This window comes from Salmo salar, chromosome 17 (genome assembly GCF_965601325.2).
Source record: "Salmo salar chromosome 17, fSalSal1, whole genome shotgun sequence".
In the NCBI taxonomy this organism is placed as follows: Eukaryota; Metazoa; Chordata; class Actinopteri; order Salmoniformes; family Salmonidae; genus Salmo; species Salmo salar.
This window is the reverse complement of record NC_138307.1, coordinates 82641982-82659750: the sequence shown is the minus strand read 5'-3', so window position 1 is coordinate 82659750 and position 17769 is coordinate 82641982. Positions and strand designations below refer to the sequence as shown.

At 46.1% G+C, this 17769-nt stretch overlaps 1 protein-coding gene across 2 annotated transcripts; it reads right to left on the bottom strand.

The window, feature by feature from the left end:
• Positions 1–1788: 1788 nt before the first annotated feature.
• Positions 1789–10861, bottom strand: LOC106591365 (uncharacterized). 2 transcript variants are annotated; one of them, XM_082964257.1, is made up of 6 exons: positions 10036–10861; positions 9320–9384; positions 8867–8999; positions 8387–8604; positions 6223–6345; positions 1789–3842 (listed from the first exon to the last, which is right to left on the bottom strand). In XM_082964257.1, exons 2-6 carry the CDS (start codon positions 9337–9339, stop codon positions 2633–2635), a joined length of 1704 nt encoding a protein of 567 aa, XP_082820383.1. In that variant the 5' UTR covers positions 9340–9384; positions 10036–10861; the 3' UTR covers positions 1789–2632. The 2 variants fall into 2 exon arrangements, with proteins under 2 accessions (XP_082820383.1, XP_082820382.1); XM_082964256.1 differs by having other exon boundaries at positions 1790–3842; positions 9320–9387; positions 10036–10859.
• Positions 10862–17769: the final 6908 nt, after the last annotated feature.

The window sequence follows — 17769 nt, the reverse complement described above, 5'->3', positions numbered from 1 at the left end:
AACAGAATGTAGCAGCTAACTACACAGGACATAGAGAACAGAATGTAGCAGCTAACTACACAGGACATAGATAACAGAATGTAGCAGCTAACTACACAGGACATAGAGAACAGAATGTAGCAGCTAACTACACAGGACATAGATAACAGAATGTAGCAGCTAACTACACAGGACATATATTTTACAGACTTTTCAGTCTTGTCAACAGCTAACAAACAACTCTCTCTCACACCACTACAACACACAGTATGGTCAGTCCAGACACCACAGAGATGAGGCATGCCTCCTAAATAGTACACTATCCTTATACAGGACCCATAGGGCTCTGGTCAGAAGTAGTGCAACTCTATACGAAATAGGGACTCAGTCAAGGCCTGATCTATAGTCATTGGCGTTGGGATTGTGCTCGTCTCAGCAGACCAGGCCGTAGCAATCCTGTATAGCTAAAACAATTATCCTCCTTATTAGCAGTGCTGAAGGCAGAGTCCCCCAGGGCTGTGTCTCGGCGCCCCTAAAGAGTGACGGTTCCATGTTAGAACAGGCCTGTAGAGTGACGGTTCCATGGTAGAACAGGCCTGTAGAGTGACGGTTCCATGGTAGAACAGGCCTGTAGAGTGACGGTTCCATGTTAGAACAGGCCTGTAGAGTGACGGTTCCATGGTAGAACAGGCCTGTAGAGTGACGGTTCCATGGTAGAGTGACGAGTGACGGTTCCATGGTAGAACAGGCCTGTAGAGTGACGGTTCCATGGTAGAACAGGCCTGTAGAGTGACGGTTCCATGGTAGAACAGGCCTGTAGAGTGACGGTTCCATGGTAGAACAGGTTCCATGGTAGAACAGGCCTGTAGAGTGACGGTTCCATGGTAGAACAGGCCTGTAGAGTGACGGTTCCATGGTAGAACAGGCCTGTAGAGTGACGGTTCCATGGTAGAACAGGCCTGTAGAGTGACGGTTCCATGGTAGAACAGACCTGTAGAGTGACGGTTCCATGGTAGAACAGGCCTGTAGAGTGACGGTTCCATGATAGAACAGGCCTGTAGAGTGACGGTTCCATGGTAGAACAGGCCTGTAGAGTGACGGTTCCATGGTAGAACAGGCCTGTAGAGTGACGGTTCCATGGTAGAACAGGCCTGTAGAGTGACGGTTCCATGGTAGAACAGGCCTGTAGAGTGACGGTTCCATGGTAGAACAGGCCTGGAGAGTGACGGTTCCATGGTAGAACAGGCCTGTAGAGTGACGGTTCCATGTTAGAACAGGCCTGTAGAGTGACGGTTCCATGGTAGAACAGGCCTGTAGAGTGACGGTTCCATGGTAGAACAGGCCTGTAGAGTGACGGTTCCATGGTAGAACAGGCCTGTAGAGTGACGGTTCCATGTTAGAACAGGCCTGTAGAGTGACGGTTCCATGTTAGAACAGGCCTGTAGAGTGACGGTTCCATGGTAGAACAGGCCTGTAGAGTGACGGTTCCATGGTAGAACAGGCCTGTAGAGTGAAGGTTCCATGTTAGAACAGGCCTGTAGAGTGACGGTTCCATGGTAGAACAGGCCTGTAGAGTGAGGGTTCCATGGTAGAACAGGCCTGTAGAGTGACGGTTCCATGGTAGAACAGTCCTGTAGAGTGACGGTTCCATGGTAGAACAGGCCTGTAGAGTGACGGTTCCATGGTAGAACAGGCCTGTAGAGTGACGGTTCCATGGTAGAACAGGCCTGTAGAGTGACGGTTCCATGTTAGAACAGGCCTGTAGAGTGACGGTTGCATGTTAAAACAGGCCTGTAGAGTGACGGTTCCATGGTAGAACAGGCCTGTAGAGTGACGGTTCCATGTTAGAACAGGCCTGTAGAGTGACGGTTCCATGGTAGAACAGGCCTGTAGAGTGACGGTTCCATGGTAGAACAGGCCTGTAGAGTGACGGTTCCATGGTAGAACAAGCCTGTAGAGTGACGGTTCCATGGTAGAACAGGCCTGTAGAGTGACGGTTCCATGGTAGAACAGGCCTGTAGAGTGACGGTTCCATGGTAGAACAGGCCTGTAGAGTGTCGGTTCCATGGTAGAACAGGCCTGTAGAGTGACGGTTCCATGGTAGAACAGGCCTGTAGAGTGACGGTTCCATGGTAGAACAGGCCTGTAGAGTGACGGTTCCATGTTAGAACAGGCCTGTAGAGTGACGGTTCCATGTTAGAACAGGCCTGTAGAGTGACGGTTCCATGGTAGAACAGGCCTGTAGAGTGACGGTTCCATGGTAGAACAGGCCTGTAGAGTGACGGTTCCATGGTAGAACAGGCCTGTAGAGTGACGGTTCCATGGTAGAACAGGCCTGTAGAGTGACGGTTCCATGGTAGAACAGGCCTGTAGAGTGACGGTTCCATGGTAGAACAGGCCTGTAGAGTGACGGTTCCATGGTAGAACAGGCCTGTAGAGTGACGGTTCCATGGTAGAACAGGCCTGTAGAGTGACGGTTCCATGGTAGAACAGGCCTGTAGAGTGACGGTTCCATGGTAGAACAGGCCTGTAGAGTGAGGGTTCCATGTAAAATAGACTATCTATCTATCTATCTATCTATCTATCTATCTATCTATCTATCTATCTATCTATCTATCTATCTATCTATCTATCTATCTATCTATCTATCTATCTATGCTGCATGCCTGTTCTTATTGTGTGACTGAAGGAGGGGGAGTTTGGGGGAAGGAGTTGGTCTGGTCATGGTGATTCTGGGCAGAGCCCCTCCTGGACCCTGAGATCCAGACAGCTGCACGGTATGGGCTGGTAGAGTACTGCAGGGGGTCTGGAGGGTATGCACCTGAGGAACCTGGGACATTATCTGTCTATCTACTGGTCTGTCTGCCTGTCTGTCTGCCTGTCTGTCTGCCTGTCTGTCTGCCTGTCTGTCTGCCTGTCTGTCTGCCTGTCTGTCTGCCTGTCTGTCTGCCTGTCTGTCTATATGGTCTACCTCGGAGGCCTTCTCCAGAAGCTGGGCCAGGGGGGTGGGGGAGTGGAGAAGCTGGCGACAGAGGTGCTCTTTGAACCCTGTAAAGGGTTCCAGTAACCCAGGCTGGACTGGGACCGGGGGTGGGACACACCCCTCCTCCTCCTCCCACAGACACCCCAACGTCGTCCCCCGTCTCCCCCAGTCCCTCAGCCTCCTTGTGTTGGAAATGGGCAGTCTTCTCAGGGGTGGTTTCAGAGGACGGATGGGGCAACGCTGGAGCTGAGACTGGGACTGTGGCTGTCTCAGGTTGCTGCTGTTCTCGGCTTTGGACCATGTGATGCTCAGTCTGATCAACAGCATCTCTCTCCTCCCCTGGGTTGGAGCCCTTGGTTCAGTCCACTCAGTCCTTCCTTGGGTTAAAGCCTTTGGATCGGTCCACTCAGAGGAGTATGGAGGGGGGTTATCTCTCAGAAGATGTGGCTGGAATCTGTATACTTTCTCAGGACCGATGGTGTTAGATATAGCGCAGGTGGATGTAGAAGAGAGGACTCTGGGATACAGGGGTTTCCTATCTTCCTCTGCCTTCCTGGTTTGTGTTTCATTGTTAGGGGTGATAGGGTACACGGCCTGCAGCACGGGGCTGTGGAACGTGATGCGTTGGGTCTTGGGTGGAGGTTGATCAGAAATGACCTTGGACATGGTCACAACAGGTACTTCGAGGAGGTCCTCATTATTAAAACTCTTCTTCAGACCAACAGCCTCCTTCTCTGGAAGTCCAGGGGGAATGTCTCCCTGCTTCGTCAGACCAACAGCCTCCTTCTCTGGAAGTCCAGGGGGAATGTCTCCCTGCTTCGTCAGACCAACAGCCTCCTTCTCTGGAAGTCCAGGGGTGACGTCTCCCTTCTTCTCAGGCCTATAGCAACAGGTGATAGACAAAATGTGAATTGAGACTGAGAATTCAGTCTTACCATCATGCAAATCAGAGAGATAGAGAGACAACAAGGACATGTAGGGGCTCTGATTTCTAACGTGTTTAAAGAGATTTCATATTTTCTCTGTGAAAATGGCTGTAATTTCTAGTATAAATGTTGTACATTGACATTAATGTCAGAGTCAGTTTGCAGAGTGAACACAGCAGCACAGTATATTCTCCTAAACAAGCTCCGTGTTTTATACCCCTGGAGAGATCCATCCTCTGTTTTATGAATTGTTCTGAATCTTCTCATTATTGTGTTAGGGGTGGATATCTCAATTCAATAAAAGACCAATAAAATATTGAATCACCAGCAGTTTGTTCGTTCCACTAATGATGCTTTGACATTTTAACTTTATTCAAAGGAACACCGAAACTCCAATATCACTTATAGTGAATAAATTATTTGGGGCAAAAATGGAGACATTATGAAATGCACTCTGGTAAACCCGAGGTGATGTAGATAGTATTAAATTAAGAACCTCATTTCAGGCTTTACGAGAAAGCTATCCCTCCGTATTGGCTGTTTGACAGAAAGCTAACCCTCCGTATTGGCTGTTTGACAGAAAGCTAGCCCTCCGTATTGGCTGTTTGACAGAAAGCTAGCCCTCCGTATTGGCTGTTTGACAGAAAGCTGGCCCTCCGTATTGGCTGTTTGACAGAAAGCTGGCCCTCCGTATTGGCTGTTTGACAGAAAGCTAGCCCTCCGTATTGGCTGTTTGACAGAAAGCTAGCCCTCCGTATTGGCTGTTTGACAGAAAGCTAGCCCTCCGTATTGGCTGTTTGACAGAAAGCTAGCCCTCCGTATTGGCTGTTTGACAGAAAGCTAGCCCTCCGTATTGGCTGTTTGACAGAAAGCTAGCCCTCCGTATTGGCTGTTTGACAGAAAGCTAGCCCTCCGTATTGGCTGTTTGACAGAAAGCTAGCCCTCCGTATTGGCTGTTTGACAGAAAGCTAGCCCTCCGTATTGGCTGTTTGACAGAAAGCTAGCCCTCCGTATTGGCTGTTTGACAGAAAGCTCGCCCTCCGTATTGGCTGTTTGCATTCCAGAAGCACTTCCTTTTCATTTCATATTGAGCCACTTTACGCCCATTTTATTAGTCCAACTGGGTTCCATGCTAGAAGTGATTGTGGTGTGTGTGTGTGTGTGTGTGTGTGTGTGTGTGTGTGTGTGTGTGTGTGTGTGTGTGTGTGTGTGTGTGTGTGTGTGTGTGTGTGTGTGTGTGTGTGTGTGTTTGTGTGTCTGTATGAGTGTGTAAACTGCATGGCCCTCACAACTCTCCAGTTTCGCTCAGGCTCTTAACCTCTCTCTCCAACTGCTCTCTCCCTCTTTCTCTCACCAGATAGACAAATGAATGTTGCAGAGCTCCTCTCCCCCTGCCTCCCCCTCTTTCCGCCCTGCTTCCCCCTTCTCCTCCTGCCTCAGGCAGCAGACTAACCAGCCTTTAAATCATTAATAAGCAGAAAATGAAACTGCATATGTCTGCTGCCGGAGATATTGACTAGGCACTTCTTTCTCCTCTTCACCTCTCTTTCATTTGATGCCGTGAATTTAACCAACAAGCCACTCATATTTAGAGGAGCTAAAGCTGTGAAAAACTGATTACTGTACGTAGACTACAGCTGGGGAGGGATGATTGCTGTATGTATGTATGTATGTATGTATGTATGTATGTATGTATGTATGTATGTATGTATGTACGATACCTGGGGAGGGATGATTGCTGTATGAATGTAGACTATACCTGGGAAGGGATGATTGCTGTATATAGACTATACCTGGGAAGGGATGATTGCTGTATATAGACTATACCTGGGGAGGGATGATTGCTGTACGTATGTAGACTATACCTGGGAAGGGATGATTGCTGTACGAATGTAGACTATACCTGGGGAGGGATGATTGCTGTATATAGACTATACCTGGGGAGGGATGATTGCTGTATATAGACTATACCTGGGGAGGGATGATTGCTGTATGTATATAGACTATACCTGGGGAGGGATGATTGCTGTATGTAGACTATACCTGGGGAGGGATGATTGCTGTATGTAGACTATACCTGGGGAGGGATGATTGCTGTATGTAGACTATACCTGGGGAGGGATGATTGCTGTATGTAGACTATACCTGGGGAGGGATGATTGCTGTATGTAGACTATACCTGGGGAGGGAGAAGCGTGAGACTCCATTATTAGCAGTACTGAGGCGGGGTCCTGTGTCCTGACGCCCCTGTAGATTTACTGTGTGAGTAGCTCCTCTCCCTCACATTGGGTTGTGAGTAATTAGTTAGAACCTACATGGAGAAAGGTATCGAACCTGTACCCAGCTGGACCTGGGGGTCTCTCCTGGTGCAGAGGCTCATGGGTTCTGGTAGATTTGATGATGGGTGGAAGTCTGGAACATCCCAGGTAGCCAGTTCCCCTCAATTCCAGACTGGCTCTATGACAAACATAAAGACACATCCACTGAGTATTAAAACATTAGGAACACCTGCTCTTTCCATTACATACTGTAGACTGACCAGGTGATTCCAGGTGAAAGCTATGATCCCTTATTGATGTCACTTGTTAAATCCACTTCAATCAGTGTAGATGAAGGGGAGGAGACAGGTATAAAAATGATTTTTAAGCTTTGAGACAATTGAGACATGGATTGTGTATGTGTCCCATTCAGAGTGTGAATGGGCAACATAACATATTTTAGTGCCTTTGAACAGGGTGTGGTAGTAGGTGCCAGGTGCACCGGTTTGTGTCAAGAACTGCAACGCTGCTGGGTTTTTACACACTCAAAAGTTTCCTGTGTGTATCAAGAATGGTCCACCACCCAAAGGACATCCAGTCAACTTGACACAACTGTGGGAAGCATCGGAGTCAACATGGGCCAGCATCCCTGTGGAACGCTTTTCGACACCTTGTAGAGTCCATGCCCCGACTAATTGAGGCTGTTCTGAGTGCAAAAGGGGGAGGGGTGCAACTCAATATTAAGGTGTTCCTAATGTTTGGTATACTAAGTGTATAGACATGGGGTTATATTGACTCATATAGACATGGGGTTATATAGACTCATATAGACATGGGGTTATATTGACTCATATAGACATGGGGTTATATAGACTCATATAGACATGGGGTTATATAGACTCATATAGACATGGGGTTATATTGACTCATATAGACATGGGGTTATATTGACTCATATAGACATGGGGTTATATAGACTCATATAGACATGGGGTTATATAGACTCATATAGACATGGGGTTATATAGACTCATATAGACATGGGGTTATATAGACTCATATAGACATGGGGTTATATAGACATGGGGTTATATAGACTCATATAGACATGGGGTAATATTGACTCATATAGACATGGGGTTATATAGACTCATATAGACATGGGGTTATATAGACATGGGGTTATATAGACTCATATAGACATGGGGTTATATAGACTCATATAGACATGGGGTTATATAGACTCATATAGACATGGGGTTATATAGACTCATATAGACATGGGGTTATATTGACTCATATAGACATGGGGTTATATAGACTCATATAGACATGGGGTTATATTGACTCATATAGACATGGGGTTATATAGACTCATATAGACATGGGGTTATATAGACTCATATAGACATGGGGTTATATAGACTCATATAGACATGGGGTTATATTGACTCATATAGACATGGGGTTATATAGACATGGGGTTATATAGACTCATATAGACATGTGGTTATATTGACACATATAGACATGGGGTTATATTGACTCATATAGACATGGGGTAATATTGACTCATATAGACATGGGGTTATATAGACATGGGGTTATATAGACTCATATAGACATGGGGTTATATTGACTCATATAGACATGGGGTTATATAGACTCATATAGACATGGGGTTATATAGACTCATATAGACATGGGGTTATATTGACTCATATCGACATGGGGTTATATAGACTCATATAGACATGGGGTTATATTGACTCATATCGACATGGGGTTATATAGACTCATATAGACATGGGGTTATATAGACTCATATAGACATATGGTTATATTGACTCATATAGACATGGGGTTATATAGACTCATATAGACATGGGGTTATATAGACATGGGGTTATATTGACTCATATAGACATGGGGTTATATAGACATGGGGTTATATTGACTCATATAGACATGGGGTTATATAGACTCATATAGACATGGGGTTATATAGACTCATATAGACATGGGGTTATATTGACTCATATAGACATGGGGTTATATAGACTCATATAGACATGGGGTTATATAGACTCATATAGACATGGGGTTATATTGACTCATATAGACATGGGGTTATATAGACTCCAGTTCAATCCAAAGCATTTTCCCTCATGGACAGGAAGTGTTGCATGTCGAGGAGTGGTCTTGATAGAAACATGTCAATAAAAGAAGTGAGGAAGTACCTGGGGTCAGGATGAATCTTAGTAACAGGGGGCAGTCTGAGCTCGGGGATGGTGTGTCTCTTCGGGAACCCCCGTGACCTTTTCACCTTTGAGGCGTGACTCAGGGTGCTTCTCATACTGGGCATGCTCCGTAGGCTCAGCGTCTCTTCCTGGTCTTCCTCCTCCAGCGCTCCTCTTCTCGTTCCACCAGGCAGCGGGGCCAGATCTCTAGTCACATCCTGAACAAAATGACAACACAGTGGGGGTGGGGGTTGTGTTCATATGATGCTCTGTCTGAAAACCCTATCTGACCTTTCCAGATCTACAGGAAGGGCGTAGAGGGTCGAAGACTGGGGGTCAATTTGAGATCTAACAATCAACCACTGTGTATTGATCATTTCAAGAAGTCTGTGCTTTCCCTAAACCCTATTCCAGAGTGTTAGAAGAGAGGATAGTATCTGTATGAAGATGACTTACTAGCTGCTGCTTCCTGTACTTTACCTTACGGTGCTGCAGGTAGGCTGGCTCTGAGTAGTATGAGAGGACAGGGGAAACGGTCTCTCTGTGGGGTGACTGGGTTCTCTTCTTGATCCTGGGGAGGTGCATCTTAAGGAAGTACTGCTGATCAGAGGGCCTGTCCACAAGAGACATGGATGTTTCCTCAGAATGGACAAGGAAACAGGGTTATATATATACATCGTTGGTACCTATGAAGCTACGTTGTACAACTTTTCTAGAAATAAACAATGTCACAACTTGAAACTGTCTGCAGCATCAACGAATATCCAATCCTGATATTGTGTAGTGTGTGTACAACTTCCCTAGAGATAAAGAAACGTTGTTTATCGTCAACGAATATCCAATCCTGATATTGGACAACTTCTTCAGAGATATACAAACTCATAACTTCAAAAAAAATTTGCATCAATTTATATATATTGGAAACACACTCACCAGCCTCTTGTTCCTTCCATGAAGTGTTTCTTTGTCAGCTCAGGATGCTGCTGTTGTCCTCATATCTACTGTAGAAGAGCCGGGAGACAGAAAATAGCTTAAAAACCTTTAAATTACGTTTCCAAACTGAGAATTAATCTAAACATTCCTATTCATTAGAATGAGTCTTTTTGTTGTGGTAATTATTCATTCTTTCAACCCAAGCCAGCAGCACCGGTAAGATTCTATTAGTGCGGAAAGCTATTTGCATATAAATAGCATTTTGCTGCATTAATTCCAGCTCTGGGCAGAGGAAAACATGTTTAATGATTGCTTGGGTGTTAATCTGACAAACTGATTCAAGAGAAGTCTTTTAAATTAACCCAGTTTGTGTTTTTAAAGGTAAATTGTTGATTAAGTTTAAAATTTGCCATGAAATAACCGGTTGTATCTGGTCCTCTCCCGTCTCTCTCCCAAAACACAACCTTGAAAATACTCCGTCAAGTCATTTCAAGTGGTCCTTAACCCTCACATGAACTAGGAAATGCTGCCTATAACCTCATGATAATTCTGAGTATTCAGACAAAATCAGATGTCTGGCGTGTGACAAAGCTCTTTCTTGAGTTGAAGAACAACCTGAAATGTGCTTAGCATTTCTGCAGAATAAAGCTATAGCATACATCTACCTTAAAGACACTGAGTTAAGTTACTGTGTAAAGTTCAGTAGTGAGACGTACCTGAGTGCTGGTCATGTCAGCCGTTGAGCAGGGTGGATAGTGGGAGGTAAAGTGTTGAGGCTCTTGCTGCCTGCCCCCCTCCTACCTCTTGCAGAGAACACCGTGAACTAACACTGAGGGGATAGGTCAGCTCTAAAGTCCCAGTTATTAAGCCACCCCACTGCTGCTGATTGGTTCTTCTATGGGGACAGCCAAATAAAACTTTTGGAACCTTTTTTTCCCCCTAAGAGTGTAGCTGTCTATGACATCCTAAGCTAGCCATATCAGGGCTAGGGGCTGGCCGTACTCCTTTAATAAGACCCCACACAAAACAGGGACGACTCAGTCTGAAGGAACAGGGACCGCTCCGTCCGAAGGAACAGGGACCACTCCGTCCGAAGGAACAGGGACCACTCCGTCCGAAGGAACAGGGACCACTCCGTCCGAAGGAACAGGGAGCACTCCGTCTGAAGGAACAGGGACCGCTCCGTCTGAAGGAACAGGGACCGCTCCGTCCGAAGGAACAGGGACCGCTCCGTCCGAAGGAACAGGGACCGCTCCGTCCGAAGGAACAGGGACCACTCCGTCCGAAGGAACAGGGACCACTCCGTCCGAAGGAACAGGGACCACTCCGTCTGAAGGAACAGGGACCACTCAGTCCGAAGGAACAGGGACCACTCCGTCCGAAGGAACAGGGACCACTCCGTCCGAAGGAACAGGGACTACTCCGTCTGAAGGAACAGGGACCACTCCGTCCGAAGGAACAGGGACCACTCCGTCTAAAGGAACAGGGACCACTCAGTCTAAAGTCCATTCCAAAGGGACTCTCTATTCTAATTATTCATGAGTGAGTTTCTGAGTAATACAGGGAGTACTCAGTATTGTAACGCTGTGAGGTGAACCTGATATAACAGACGTAGTGTGACCTGTTAGACCTATTACTGTAAGACATTACCACAGTTGATTGCATCAGAGTAGATTTAGGCTACCATCATCTAGATTTATAGGATTTTACCTTGAGGGTTGAAATGATTTTGCCCTTACAGTATGTGCTTTTTTTCAGGTATACCATTATCACTGATTAACAGAACAAAACATTACCTAAACTATGAACTTATTTCCTCTGACTGGTATCCTGAGTTGAGATCTGTGAGTTTACCCCTGTGTTTGAGAGATCTGTGAATTTAGCCCTGTGTTTGAGAGATATGTGCATGAGAGATCTGTGAGTTGAGCCCTGTGTTTGATAGGAGACCTGTGAGTTGAGCCCTGTGTTTGAGAGGAGACCTGTGAGTTGAGTCCTGTGTTTGAGAAGAGACCTGTGAGTTGAGCCCTGTGTTTGAGAGGAGACCTGTGAGTTGAGTCCTGTGTTTGAGAAGAGACCTGTGAGTTGAGCCCTGTGTTTGAGAGGAGACCTGTGAGTTGAGCACTGTGTTTGAGAGGAGACCTGTGAGTTGAGTCCTGTGTTTGAGAGGAGACCTGTGAGTTGAGCCCTGTGTTTGAGAGGAGACCTGTGAGTTGAGCCCTGTGTTTGAGAGGAGACCTGTGATTTGAGCCCTGTGTTTGAGAGATCTGTGATTTGAGCCCTGTGTTTGAGAGATATGTAAGTTGAGCCCTGTGTTTGAGAGATATGTAAGTTGAGCCCGGGGGGGGGCCCTGTGTTTGAGAGATATGTAAGTTGAGCCCTGTGTTTGAGAGATATGTAAGTTGAGCCCTGTGTTTGAGAGATATCTGTGTTTGTGATTAGATACAGTGGGGGAAAAAAGTATTTAGTCAGCCACCAATTGTGCAAGTTCTCCCACTTAAAAAGATGAGAGAGGCCTGTAATTTTCATCATAGGTACACGTCAACTATGACAGACAAAATGAGAAAAAAATATCCAGAAAATCACATTGTAGGATTTTTAATGAATTTATTTGCAAATTATGGTGGAAAATAAGTATTTGGTCACCTACAAACAAGCAAGATTTCTGGCTCTCACAGACCTGTAACTTCTTCTTTAAGAGGCTCCTCTGTCCTCCACTCGTTACCTGTATTAATGGCACCTGTTTGAACTTGTTATCAGTATAAAAGACACCTGTCCACAACCTCAAACAGTCACACTCCAAACTCCACTATGGCCAAGACCAAAGAGCTGTCAAAGGACACCAGAAACAAAATTGTAGACCTGCACCAGGCTGGGAAGACTGAATCTGCAATAGGTAAGCAGCTTGGTTTGAAGAAATCAACTGTGGGAGCAATTATTAGGAAATGGAAGACATACAAGACCACTGATAATCTCCCTCGATCTGGGGCTCCACGCAAGATCTCACCCCGTGGGGTCAAAATTATCACAAGAACGGTGAGCAAAAATCCCAGAACCACACGGGGGGACCTAGTGAATGACCTGCAGAGAGCTAGGACCAAAGTAACAAAGCCTACCATCAGTAATACACTACGCCGCCAGGGACTCAAATCCTGCAATGCCAGACGTGTCCCCCTGCTTAAGCCAGTACATGTCCAGGCCCGTCTGAAGTTTGCTAGAGAGCATTTGGATGATCCAGAAGAGGATTGGGAGAATGTCAGATGAAACCAAAATCTAACTTTTTGGTAAAAACTCAACTCGTCGTGTTTGGAGGACAAAGAATGCTGAGTTGCATCCAAAGAACACCATACCTACTGTGAAGCATGGGGGTGGAAACATCATGCTTTGTGGCTGTTTTTCTGCAAAGAGACCAGGACGACTGATCCGTGTAAAGGAAAGAATGAATGGGGCCATGTATCGTAAGATTTTGAGTGAAAACCTCCTTCCATCAGCAAGGGCATTGAAGATGAAACATGGCTGGGTCTTTCAGCATGACAATGATCCCAAACACACCGCCCGGGCAACAAAGGAGTGGCTTCGTAAGAAGCATTTCAAGGTCCTGGAGTGGCCTAGCCAGTCTCCAGATCTCAACCCCATAGAAAATCTTTGGAGGGAGTTGAAAGTCCGTGTTGCCCAGCGACAGCCCCAAAACATCACTGCTCTAGAGGAGATCTGCATGGCGGAATGGGCCAAAATACCAGCAACAGTGTGTGAAAACCTTGTGAAGACTTACAGAAAACGTTTGACCTGTGTCATTGCCAACAAAGGGTATATAACAAAGTATTGAGATAGACTTTTGTTATTGACCAAATACTTATTTTCCACCATAATTTGCAAATAAATTCATTAAAAATCCTACAATGTAATTTTCTGGATTTCTTTTTTAATTTTGTCTGTCATAGTTGACGTGTACCTATGATGAAAATTACAGGCCTCTCATCGTTTTAAGTGGGAGAACTTGCACAATTGGTGGCTGACTAAATACTTTTTTCCCCCACTGTATTAAACTCTAGTTGCATTGGGGACCCCCACCTGATTCAACTTGTCAACTAATCACCAAGCCCTTGAATAGGTGAATCAGGTGAGCTTGTTGAGAACTACAACAACATTGTGAAACGTCTGGGAGACCCCAAAGGGAGGGTTGAGAAACACGGCTTTAGACGAGGCTCAGTGGACTGTGAACATTCCTGTCAGCACAGACACAGAGAGGGACTGAGAGGACCAGCCTGCATACTTCTGTTACCTACCAGGCTGGTCCTCTCTGTTACCTCCTTTATAGTAGAAGAGGAAGTAACAGAGAGGACCAGCCTGAACAATGTAGAAAGTATCTCCTAACAGGCCACACCAGAGGGACTAACCACCTCCTACTGTGATGTCTCCCAGAGGAGAGCTCTCCTAACAGGCCACACCAGAGGGACTAACCACCTCCTACTGTGATGTCTCCCAGAGGAGAGCTCTCCTAACAGGCCACACCAGAGGGTCTAACCACCTCCTACTGTGGTGTCTCCCAGAGGAGAGCTCTCCTAACAGGCCACACCAGAGGGTCTAACCACCTCCTACTGTGATGTCTCCCAGAGGAGAGCTCTCCTAACAGGCCACACCAGAGGGTCTAACCACCTCCTACTGTGATGTCTCCCAGAGGAGAGCTCTCCTAACAGGCCACACCAGAGGGACTAACCACCTCCTACTGTGATGTCTCCCAGAGGAGAGCTCTCCTAACAGGCCACACCAGAGGGACTAACCACCTCCTACTGTGATGTCTCCCAGAGGAGAGCTCTCCTAACAGGCCACACCAGAGGGACTAACCACCTCCTACTGTGATGTCTCCCAGAGGAGAGCTCTCCTAACAGGCCACACCAGAGGGACTAACCACCTCCTACTGTGATGTCTCCCAGAGGAGAGCTCTACTAACAGGCCACACCAGAGGGTCTAACCACCTCCTACTGTGATGTCTCCCAGAGGAGAGCTCTCCTAACAGACCACACCAGAGGGTCTAACCACCTCCTACTGTGATGTCTCCCAGAGGAGAGCTCTCCTAACAGGCCACACCAGAGGGACTAACCACCTCCTACTGTGATGTCTCCCAGAGGAGAGCTCTCCTAACAGGCCACACCAGAGGGACTAACCACCTCCTACTGTGATGTCTCCCAGAGGAGAGCTCTCCTAACAGACCACACCAGAGGGACTAACCACCTCCTACTGTGATGTCTCCCAGAGGAGAGCTCTCCTAACAGGCCACACCAGAGGGACTAACCACCTCCTACTGTGATGTCTCCCAGAGGAGAGCTCTCCTAACAGGCCACACCAGAGGGACTAACCACCTCCTACTGTGATGTCTCCCAGAGGAGAGCTCTCCTAACAGGCCACACCAGAGGGTCTAACCACCTCCTACTGTGATGTCTCCCAGAGGAGAGCTCTCCTAACAGGCCACACCAGCATCACACACATTCCAGACACTACAATCATTAGCTCCCTCACATAATCCACACAGAGCACACACTCACCAAGCATTGAGCTGTTGTTGTTAGTTCCAGCATATATAGACCATTTACAGGGAACTATCCAATGAAGTGGGACCTAAATACCTGATAGTCTCGTCATTGTTTATTTTTATTTTTTTTTGCAGTTTCAGAGATAAGTTAATGTTGTTTGGAGAGAAATAATTTGTACCTTTATTTAACTAGGCAAGTCAGTTAAGAACAAATTCTTATTTACAATGATGGACTACCGGGGAACAGTGGGTTAACTGCCCTGTCCAAGGGCAGAAGAACAGATTTTTACCTTGTCAGCTCGGGGATTCGATCCAGCAACCTTTCGGTTACTGGCTCGATGTTGTAACCACTAGGCTACCTGCTGCCCCAGGTAGCCTAGTGGTTAAATAAAACCAGTTCAGAAATGTTGTTTGTAGAGAAATAATACCAGTTCAGAAATGTTGTTTGGTTTTAATCTATAATATTTACTGATGACCACTGCTCCCTACTGGTAAATGGCAGAATGAAGTAAGTCCAAGGACCTCAACGGAGTCAAAGGCTACGTCCGAATTGACCATCCTTCCCCTGGAAGTGTGTATACCAGTGTAAACCTGCATACTTCAGGAGAAGGGTGGAGAATGGGGACACAACCTGAGGTATAGATGTCCACTCCAGTTTTCTCCTCCTTAATGAGCTAACTAAATTACCCTTCAACCTTCCAAAGCTTATTAGCAGCCCTCTAATTGACCCTTCACGTTAATTAATTAATTAGCTTACTTGCTAGCGTGGAACATTAGACACCATTTTCATCTGATCAGCAACAAAATGGGGACAAGTGAGGCATACGTTGAGTAACTTTACAGAAGTTAATTTCTGATTCTGAAGTGGCATGTAGCCTAGCGGTTAAAGTGTTGGTTCAGTAACTAAAAAGTTGCTGGTTCGAATACTTGAGCAGACGATGTGCCCTTGAGCAAGGCACTTAATCCTCATTTGCTCTAGGGGTACCATACTACTATGGCTAAACCCTGTAAAACCACACATTTCACTGACCTATCTGGTGTATGTGACAATAAAACATTATTATTTTGATGATGTGGGGTGTCCCTGCCATCTTTGACACGTATACGTGCTGATAGATGTACTTGTTAGGACTATAAAAGTGAACAGACACGGACCAGTCGTTTAGGGTTGAGTAGCTAGTGACCTTTGCAGAAATTGATTTTCTATGATGAACGTGATCTTTAAAGGTTTGGTTTTCATCAACTGAACGTATTATCGATGTTGGGTTATGAGGCTCACTGCAGTCAGTTAACACAGCAAAGGTTTGGTTTTTTGAAGAGAATCGGCACGTCTTTTACCATCTTTAGAATGATTGGTGAGTATTGGCCTGCTGCTTGGAGGATAGCATTACGGTACTGGCCTGCTGCTTGGAGGGCAGCATTATGGAACTGGCCTGCTGCTTGGAGGGTAGAATTATGGTACTGGCCTGCTGCTTGGAAGGTAGCATTATGGAACTGGCCTGCCGCTTGGAAGGTAGCATTATGGAACTGGCCTGCTGCTTGGAAGGTAGCGTTATGGTACTGGCCTGCTGCTTGGAGGGTAGCATTATGGTACTGGCCTGCTGCTTGGAGGGTAGCATTATGGAACTGGCCAGCTGCTTGGAAGGTAGCATTATGGAACTGGCCTGCTGCTTGGAAGGTAGCATTATGGTACTGGCCTGCTGCTTGGAGGGTAGAATTATGGTACTGGCCTGCCGCTTGGAGGGTAGCATTATGGTACTGGCCTGCCGCTTGGAGGCCAAACACAACCATGGTCACACACTTGTAACTGCAACAACATCGGCTCTGGCTGCATGTCCGGGTATGGATAGGGCCCCCAAAAGGCTAGGGCCGGCTCTGGCTACATGTCCGGGTATGGATAGGGCCCCCAAAATGAGTAGGGCTGGCTCTGGCTGCATGTCTGGGTATGGATAGGGCCCCCAAAAGGCTAGGGCCGGCTCTGGCTGCATTTCCGGGTATGGATAGGGCCCCCAAAAGGCTAGGGCCGGCTCTGGCTGCATATCTGGGTACGCAGACCCACTGCGGCCCCTCATGTTGTGTTCAGATTTTTTGTGGCCCCCATCAAATGTGCCTATCATGAATGACAGCATTAATTCAGGCAGAAATTGACCTCTTTATTTGGGCATTTTTCCATAGATGGATTATTTACCATACCTCATCACACCTTAACTCTCAAGAGCATGAAATACTGAGCTTTATATACAGTTGAAGCCAGAAGTTTACATACACTTAGGTTGGAGTCATTAAAACTTGTTTTTCAACCACTCCACAAATGTCTTGTTAACAAACTCGTTTTGGCAAGTTGGTTAGGACATTACTTTGTGCATAACAAAAGTAATTTTTCCAACAATTACAGACAGATTATTTCACTTATAATTCACTGCATCACAATTCCAGTGGGTCAGAAGTTTACATACACTAAGTTGACTGTGCATTTAAACAGCTTGGAAAATTCCAGAAAATGTGATTGCTTTAGAAGCTTCTGATAAATGTCAATTAGCCTGAGTCAATTGGAGGTGTACTTCAAGGCCTACCTTCAAACTCAGTGCCTCTTTGCTTGACATCATGGGAAAATCAAAAGAAATCAGCCAAGACCTCAGAAAAAACCTCCACAAGTCTGATTCATCCTTGGGAGCAATTTCCAAATGCCTGAAGGTACCACGTTAATCTGTACAAACAATAGTATGCAAGTATAAACACCATGGGACCACGCAGCCGTCATACCGCTCAGGAAGGAGACGTGTTCTGTCTCCTAGAGATGAACGTACTTTGGTGCGAAAAGTGCAAATCAATCCCAGAACAACAGCAATGGACCTTGTGAAGATGCTGGAGGAAACGGGTACAAAAGTATCTATACCCACAGTAAAACAAGTCCTATATCGAC